The sequence below is a fragment of the Ipomoea triloba genome, chromosome 10 (assembly GCF_003576645.1).
Source record: "Ipomoea triloba cultivar NCNSP0323 chromosome 10, ASM357664v1".
Lineage (NCBI taxonomy): Eukaryota > Viridiplantae > Streptophyta > Magnoliopsida > Solanales > Convolvulaceae > Ipomoea > Ipomoea triloba.
Genome location: NC_044925.1, coordinates 8,145,069 through 8,154,663, shown reverse-complemented (window position 1 = coordinate 8,154,663; position 9,595 = coordinate 8,145,069). Strand labels below are relative to the sequence as shown.

General features: G+C 36.3%; 1 protein-coding gene across 1 annotated transcript; it reads right to left on the bottom strand.

The window, feature by feature from the left end:
- Window positions 1-5,346: 5,346 nt before the first annotated feature.
- On the bottom strand, window positions 5,347-6,006 carry LOC116033093. Its single transcript, XM_031275848.1, has one exon. It carries the CDS (start codon window positions 6,004-6,006, stop codon window positions 5,347-5,349), a length of 660 nt encoding a protein of 219 aa, XP_031131708.1.
- Window positions 6,007-9,595: the final 3,589 nt, after the last annotated feature.

The window sequence follows — 9,595 nt, the reverse complement described above, 5'->3', positions numbered from 1 at the left end:
TCTTTTACTGATGAAACAATCGGCTAAGGGAGAAAAAAAAATCAAGGAAGAATATGATTAAATCATCACCAAATTTGGATAGGAATATGGAAATAAATAAATTGGTCATAAAATTAGAATTATAACCTCCAATTAGTATTTGTAACTTCCAATTAGTATTTGATCAAATCAATATGATGATTACCCTATATATATNCACACTTGAGGAATCAACAAGAGGAAGAAAGAAGAAGTTTTTTTTTTTTTTTTTAAAACAACGAATGGATAGGAAAAGGAAGAGCAAAAGAAAATACTTCTTTTACTGATGAAACAATCGGCTAAGGGAGAAAAAAAAATCAAGGAAGAATATGATTAAATCATCACCAAATTTGGATAGGAATATGGAAATAAATAAATTGGTCATAAAATTAGAATTATAACCTCCAATTAGTATTTGTAACTTCCAATTAGTATTTGANTTTTTCCAAGCTAGCTTCACACTTGCTCTACTACTCTGCCAAGATTTTTGCACCCACACTTGAGGAATCAACAAGAGGAAGAAAGAAGAAGTTTTTTTTTTTTTTTTTAAAACAACGAATGGATAGGAAAAGGAAGAGCAAAAGAAAATACTTCTTTTACTGATGAAACAATCGGCTAAGGGAGAAAAAAAAATCAAGGAAGAATATGATTAAATCATCACCAAATTTGGATAGGAATATGGAAATAAATAAATTGGTCATAAAATTAGAATTATAACCTCCAATTAGTATTTGTAACTTCCAATTAGTATTTGATCAAATCAATATGATGATTACCCTATATATATAATTTATATAATAATAATTGTCCAGAATATNTATAACCTCCAATTAGTATTTGTAACTTCCAATTAGTATTTGTAACTTCCAATTAGTATTTGATCAAATCAATATGATAATTACCCTATATATATAATTTATATAATAATAATTGTCCAGAATATAATACATACATATATACACGGTCACATAATATATATATATATACATACTACTATTATATAGTTATTAAAATAATTAGATATGAAATCCAAAAATATTCATACGCATAGTTATATAATATGATGTACCAAATATATATATAAACAAAATATTTATATACATACACTATATATATATATCATACGCATATATATGCATAACATATAAAATAATTAAAATAAAATTACTATATGTACCATATAATTTAAAATGTAGCATATCATAATAAAATATATTAAATAGTATTATACTATTTAATCCAAATGAATAGGGTTCACGATTCAATGAATATAGAAGTAGAGTCCAATGAATATGGCTTAGAAACTAAATGAATATCGAGAAAGAATCTGGATAGGATTCAAATGAACGAAATTGGGAGCATAAAATCTCGGGTATTACAATCTACCCGCCTTAAAAGAAAGCTTCGCCCTCGAAGCGATCTTAAAATCTAACATGCTATTTCAGCCCAACAAAACGGAGTGAGGTGTTAAAACCTACCCTCCTTAAAAGAGAAGTTACGTCCCCGTAACTTGACTATTACCTGATTCAAATAAAGTCGGATACCGACTCGTCATATTATCTTCTACTTCCCACGTAGCTTCCTCAACTGAGTGGTATGACCATAGCACTTTTACAAGCTTTATGGATTTCCTTCGGGTATCACAGGTTTTGAAATCCAATATCTTTACTGGAGTCTCCTCATACGAGAGAGTTTCGTCCATCTCCACCACCTTATAATTAAATGGATTTCTTAGCATCCTATTTTCATAATATTCTATATTCAAGATTTAACAAAGATTTCTTTTACCTCTGGCCTTATCACGTGTGAGGCATCGTGAACATATTTCTTTAACTGAGAGATGTGGAAGACATCATGTACCTGTCAGTCCACAAGTTAGGCTAAATCTTTCTCTTAAGATTTCTAACCCAAAACAACAATTCCTTACCTTGTCCAACTCCATAGGCATGGCTAACCGGTAAGCCACTTGTCCAACTTTATCCAATATCTCATATGGTCCAATGAATCTTGGACTTAGCTTACCCTTTTTCCCAAACCACATGACTCCTCTTGTAGGCGATACTCTTAAAAGAACTTTTTCGCCCACTTGAAATTCTGATGGCTTTCGGCCTAAGTCTGCATACGACTTTTGACGGTCTTGAGCAGCCTTCATTCTTGCTTGGATCAGTTTGACCTTTTCAATTGTTTCTTGCAGGTACTGGGGTCCTAACACCACTACATCAACCATATCTCCCCAGCATAGCGGGCTTCTACACTTTTGACCATACAAGGCTTCATAAGGAGCCATTTGGATGCTAGCGTGATAACTATTGTTGTATGAGAATTCAATAAGATCGAGGTGTTCATTCCATGACCCTTTTAAATCCATTGTACAAGCCCTCAACATGTCTTCTAAGGTTTGAATAGTCCTTTCGGTTTGTCTGTCTGTGGTTGGATGAAATGCTGTGCTTAACTTCAACTTTGTACCCATCGCCTTCTGCAGGGCTTTCCAAAATTGTGACAGGAACCTTGAATCTCTATCGGATATGATATCTTTGGGTACCCCATGGTACTTAACTATCTGCTTGACATAAGCCTTGGCTAACTGCTCCATGCTCCAAGTCTCATTCATCGCTATGAATCGGGCAGTCTTGGTAAGTCTATCCACGACAACCCAAATTTTATTCTTCCCTGCTTTTGTCATGGGCAAACCTCCAACGAAATCCATAGAGATTGAATCCCATTTCCACTGTGGAATCTCCAACGGTTGTACTAATCCTTTAGGCTTGCTTCTTTCAGCTTTAACTTTCTGACAGTTCAGACAACGGGCCACAAATTCAGCTACCTCTTTTTTCATTCTAGGCCACCAAAAATGCTTCTTCAAATCCTTATATAGCTTGTCACTCCCAGGGTGTACTGAGTAGGGAGTATTGTGTCCTTCTTCCATAATTCTTCTTTTTACTTCTTGGCAGGCTGCAGGTATACACCATCGCCCATCAAATCGAATACTCCCATCTTGACATAGCTCAAAAGAGTCATTCCTATTGTCGATCATCCCAGCCTTAACCTTTTCGAGCCCACCATCACATGACTGATTCCGCTTAATTTCTTCAAAGATTGATGGCATAATACTCATGTTGTAAAGGTTAATTTCTGCCTCAACTTCACCTTCGGTCTTGACTTCGAGATTGAGTCTCCTGAAATCTTCACACAACTCCTCGGGAAGTACCCATGTTGCATTCATAGAGTGCTCCGATTTTCTGTTTAGCGCGTCAGCAACTACATTTGCTTTTCCCTCATGGTATTGAATGACCAGGTCATAATCCTTGATTAGCTCCAACCACCTCCGCTGCCTCATATTCAATTCTTTCTGGGTGAAAATATATTTCAAGCTCTTATGATCGGTGAATATCTTACACTGCACGCCGTATAGATAATGGCGCCAGATCTTCAATGCGAAGACTACAGTAGCCAACTCTAAATCGTGAGTGGGGTAATTCACTTCATGGGTCCTCAACTGTCTTGATGCGTAGGCAACTACCTTCCCATTCTACATCAGAACACAACCCAATCCTTTCTTTGAAGCATCACTGTAGATCTCGAACCCTTCCGTGCCAGACGGCAGAGTCAATACCGGGGTAGTTGTCAGTCTTTTCTTCAGTTCCTGGAAAGCTTCTTCACAACTTGCATCCCACACAAACTTGGTCGTTTTCTTCATCAGGTTTGTCACCGGCCTTGCAATCTTAGAGAAGTCCTTCACAAACCTTCTATAGTAGCCGGCTAATCCCAAAAAACTCCTAACTTCGGTCACTGAAGTTGGTGCTCGCCAATCCATCACTGCTTGGATCTTTGAAGGGTCAACGGCGACTCCTTCCTTAGTGATTACATGCCCAAGGAAAGCGATCTTGTCTTGCCAGAATTCACACTTTGATAGTTTGGCGTAGAACTTATTCTCCCTCAAGGTTTGCAAAACCACTCTTAGATGTTCTTCATGTTCCTCGGGGGTCCTTGAGTACATTAGGATGTCATCAATAAAGACAACCACGAACTGATCTAGATATGGGCGGAAGACACAGTTCATGAGGTCCATGAATACCGTCGGTGCATTAGTCAGTCCAAACGGCATCACCGTGAACTCGTAGTGTCCATATCTCGTCCTGAAAGCAGTCTTGGGTATATCCTTCTCAGCCACTTTCAATTGGTGATAGCCAGACCTTAAATTGATCTTCAAGAACGTCCCAGCTCCCTTTAATTGATTAAAAAGGTCATCAATCCTAGGTAGTGGGTACCTATTCTTCACAGTCACCTGATTAAGCTCCCGGTAGTCAATGCAGAGTCTTAAACCACCATCTTTCTTCTTTACGAATAGCACTGGAGTGCCCCACGGTGAAACACTTGGCCGAATGTAACCTTTATCTAGCAATTCTTGCAACTGCTCTTTCAACTCCTGCATTTCCTTCGGTGCCATCCTGTAAGGTGTCTTTGAGAATGGTGCAATTCCTAGTACTAAATCAATGGCAAATTCCAACTCTCTTTCTGGCGGCATGCCTGGTATCTCTTCTGGAAAAACATCGGGGAAATCTCTTACCACCGCTATTTGTTCAAGGGCTTCCTCCATAGAGTCGAGGTCTCTAACCATACACAAATAAGCTGCATGATCGTTCATCACATACTTCTTCACCTTCATCATAGAAACCAACTTGATTCCCGACTTGACGGTGAACCCTCGATAGGTCACACGCTTACCCTCAGCACTCCTCAAGGTCACTTGTTGCTTATCACAAATGATCTTGGCTTTGTGAAGACACAACCAATCCATTCCTAGTACTACATCGAGGTCCTTCAACTCGAACTCGATCAAGTTCCCTGGAAAGTTCACTCCATTGATGTCGATGGGTACGTCCTTATGAACGTACTTACAAGCCACTACACTACCTGTAGGGGTCTTGACTGCTATTTTCATTTCTGAGGTTGGTGCCAATCTTAATTTCTTTATGAAAGCAGTTGATACAAAAGAGTTTGTAGCTCTGGAATCAAATAAAATTAAGGCAGGCACAGAGTGTACTAAAAAGGTACCTGTTACCACGTCACTAGCCTCCACCTGGACCTTGTTCATGACGTAGATGCGTCCCTGCCCACCATTTCCTCCATTATGTTCTGAGCCTTGTTGTTTCCACCGTTTCTGTTGCCATTCTGATTATTGTATTGACTTCCTCTGCCGGGGTTCTTTCCATTGCCACCTCCATTCCTGTTCTGATTTTGTCCGGAAACATTCCCGTCCTTCTTGGTGTAACACTCGAATGCTCGGTGCCCCATCTTGTTGCAATTGAAGCACTTGACTACATTTCCTTAACAGTCAACACCCAGATGATCCTTGTTGCATCTCTTACAGTTGTAATGCCTTTCCACCTTGAGATTCCTCTGATTCTGGTGGCCATTATAATTCCTTGGCCCACCCTTTCCTTGATAGTTCTGGTTCTGATTTGGATTAGAATATTTGGGCCTTTTTTCACCCTGCGAATGATCTTCCCCGCTTCTTTTCTTGCCCCTTCGATTGACTTCCCACTGCCGCTGCTGAACCTGGCAATGGCTGGCAGCCCTGCTATAAGCCTCGTCCAGAGTTTGACATCTGAACATACTAAGCCCCTTCTGAGTATCAAAGTTTAGTCCTCTGATGAACTTGTTTGCCTTGCCAAGCTCATCAAGAGCCAGGGTAGGTGCAAACCTTGCTAGGTCGATGAACTCTGTGTAGTACTCCTGAACTATCCTATTTCCCTGACGCAGGTGAAGGAACTCATCATACTTGGCTGTCCTGACGTGCTCAGGGTAAAACTTCTCCCTCAGAGCCTCCTTAAAGGCTTCCCAACCGAAGGCTGGTGATTGACGCAAGTTCGGTCCAGCTGCAGCCCACCAAATATCAGCTCGCTGCTGCAGATAGAAAACGACTATATCTACACGCCGTTCGGCTGGGCAGTTGAGAGCATCGAACATCTTGTCGAACACCCGCATCTATTCTTCGAGGATCAAAGGGTCCTCTTGCCCTAAAAAAGTGGGTGGGTTTCGCTCAGCCACCAGCTTAGCCATGTCGACTCCATTTGCGTTCCCCTGAGGTTCTTGAAGCATACGATCCCCCATCACCTGGGTTAACTGAGCTAACTGTCTCAGTGTCCGAGCTAATTCAGCGCTAGTCGGGACATCCTCCTCACGGACAGCTTGGTTTCTCCTTGGAGGCATTGCAACTAACTACATGCAAGGTTCTTATTTTAAAAGAGTGTTTCCCACTCTATCTTCATATAAGCAGCTATACTCATAAATTATGTATGCTTTAAATCAAGAAATTCAAATAATTGGTCACGTACCAGGAGATTTACACACCCACGGGTGTAACATGCCACATATATAGCAAATAAACACATATATTATTCAAATAAGCTCACAACCTCACCGCGGTGTTTAAAGCTTAGTTTCTAAGCATTACTTCCCAAAAATTTCTTACAGAGTCCTTACCCATGTAACACCCCAATTTTTCACATCTAGGATTTATTACGAAATCCCTAATAGTATACATCACAGCGGAAGCTAATAATTCAAAAAGCAGAAAACTGGGTGTTACCGCCACGCTTAGGTATCTCTCCTATACCCAAACGCACAGGCTAAACTTACAACATCAAAATACATCCAAAGTCCAACTTAATACAAGTGGACATAATTCTTCCAAGGTGGCTATTCTAGGATCTCAACCTCAACCTCCATCCTATTCAGAGCTCATCGGCTACCTGAGCATACCCACGCTAGACTTCATCTGATAAGGTACACAATGAAGTGCAGTTAGCGCGACGGCTAAGTAAGGAGATCCAAGGTCACTTGAAATATGAACTACTTGGGTAATCAAACAAATTAACAATTTCCTCATAGGAACAACACATGATCATACATAAAATCTCATCCACCAAGTAGAACAATACCTAAAAATAAAGGCAAGCAAGGAGAGTAAAAATCCACTTACTTGGAGATGTTTCTAGGATCCCTTTTTTTCCAAGCTAGCTTCACACTTGCTCTACTACTCTGCCAAGATTTTTGCACCCACACTTGAGGAATCAACAAGAGGAAGAAAGAAGAAGTTTTTTTTTTTTTTTTTTAAACAACGAATGGTAGGAAAAGGAAAGCAAAAGAAAATACTTCTTTTACTGATGAAACAATCGGCTAAGGGAGAAAAAAAATCAAGGAAGAATATGATTAAATCATCACCAAATTTGGATAGGAATATGGAAATAAAATAAATTGGTCATAAAATTAGAATTATACCTCCAATTAGTATTTGTAACCCAATTAGTATTTGACAAATCAATATGATGATTACCCTATATAAATATAATTATTATATAATAATATGTCCAGAATATAATACATACATATATACACGGTCACATAATATAATATATACATACTACTATTATATTTATTAAAATAATTAGATATGAGATCCAAAAATATTCATACGCATAGTTATATATATGATGTACCAAATATATATATAACAAAATATTTATATACATACACTATATATATATATATCATACCATATATAAAAAATAACATATAAAATAATTAAAATAAAATTACTATATGTACCATATAATTTAAAATGTAGCATATCATAATAAAATATATTAAATAGTATTATACTATTTAATCCAAATGAATAGGGTTCACGATTCAATGAATATAGAAGTAGAGTCCAATGAATATGGCTTAGAAACTAAATGAATATCGAGAAAGAATCTGGATAGGATTCAAATGAACGAAATTGGGAGCATAAAATCTCGGGTATTACACCACAACAAACTTGGTTTTAACCCAAGTATCCAGAATCTCATAATAGGATACTACACAAACCTCAAAATTCATTAAGGGTATCGCAACCCAACAATACATTTTATCCTACATCTTTATATAGATAATAATATCAATCTTTCTCATATACCACTCCAAGATGGTAGATTTTCAAAATTCAATCACAAGCTTTGTAGCCAACTACAACATAGACTACTAATAACATTCACTTGAATTTCATATACAAATGTATGCATTTTCTCAAAATATTCATATGTCTCTCATTAAAATAACATTCCAACCTCTGTAACCAACACATATGCATATATTCTCAAGTAAACAACTTCTCCATGGCTCAAATAATCAACAAGACACAAGAAACAGAAACTGACAGAAATTTCAGAAATTATTCCATGGATTGTAGAATTTTCTGAGGAAAATCAGTACCATATTTTAACACAAAATTTTCCAGATAATAAGTACAGCAAGTCTAGATTATACAAAAAAATTTCAGGTCAATCCAAGTTCTAGAAGTATTTGTTTCGAAATTTTTTCCAACACTGCGCTGCACAGAAATTTAACCAACAACACACTGCCACAACTTTACGAAATTTTTCTAGAAATAATGAAGCATATCTCCAACAAAATAATTTTATATACATCAAATATAATAAGTCTAGGATCTCTAAATAAAATTTGAAGTCAATCGGAGTTCAAAAAGTATTTTTCACGAATTTTGTTTCCCAACTGCGCTAGTCAGAATTTTCTCAAGCAGTTGCTATAATGAATTTAATCCTTCCTTCTAAATACCATAAAATCACCATAATCTATATACCACACAGAATATATCTATACACAGTTCAAAATAAACACGTAGGGGAAAAGTATAATACTTTTATTAAGAAAAAAGTAATAATTTGGTGATACTTACACTAGAGCCAAAACTCTACTGCACCCACTAGAAATTCTTGTTGATTCCTGTCTGCTAGTCTGAGACTAATTGATGATGAATAGGAGATTGATGATGAATAGGGAGAAAATTAAGGTTTTATTTGTTTGGGAGAGATGGGAATGGCGACACAGAGAGTAAAATATATGGAATTAGGATTATCTCAGATAAGAGAATATATATGTAGAGGGAAAATATAATTAGGATTAGGAATTTAATTATAAATATATGATGGACATACATACATACTACATATGTTATATATTAAGATTACTCAGATTGGGAAAAATATTACTCAATATAATATTCATAAGATAATATGAATTAGGAAACTATAATATCTTTAAAATGATATTAATAAAATACTCTCAAAATAATTTTGGGTCACATCTATCTATAAAAATAGAATACGAACTGGAAATCTTAATCTCACTATTAAGTGCAACCACAAATGGTATATATTATATTCAATTTATTATATATCTCATTATGACTAAAGTAATTTGTTAGTTTCTTTTAATGTATTTACTCATTCAATCATTGTTTAAATTTTACGTGTTAACATTATTTTAGTGTTTATTTGTTTCTATTTTTTTTTAAATATTACAGTTGCAAGCAACCCAAATTCATATGCATTGAACGTTGAAATTCTACATGTCACGCCTTTATCTGTCATCACAGATGGTAACACTTTCATATATTAATTGACTACCTATTTCTTCATCTGTTGACTATGCTAAATGTTTTGTTATATATGTTTAAATAAAAGTAAAATATATATTGTCACTTTCATGTTATATATATTTCATTATAAAA

Bases quoted from the DNA above. Each gene is read 5' to 3' on its own strand.
- LOC116033093 (XM_031275848.1), bottom strand. From the start codon at position 6,006: ATGCGGGTGTTCGACAAGATGTTCGATGCTCTCAACTGCCCAGCCGAA.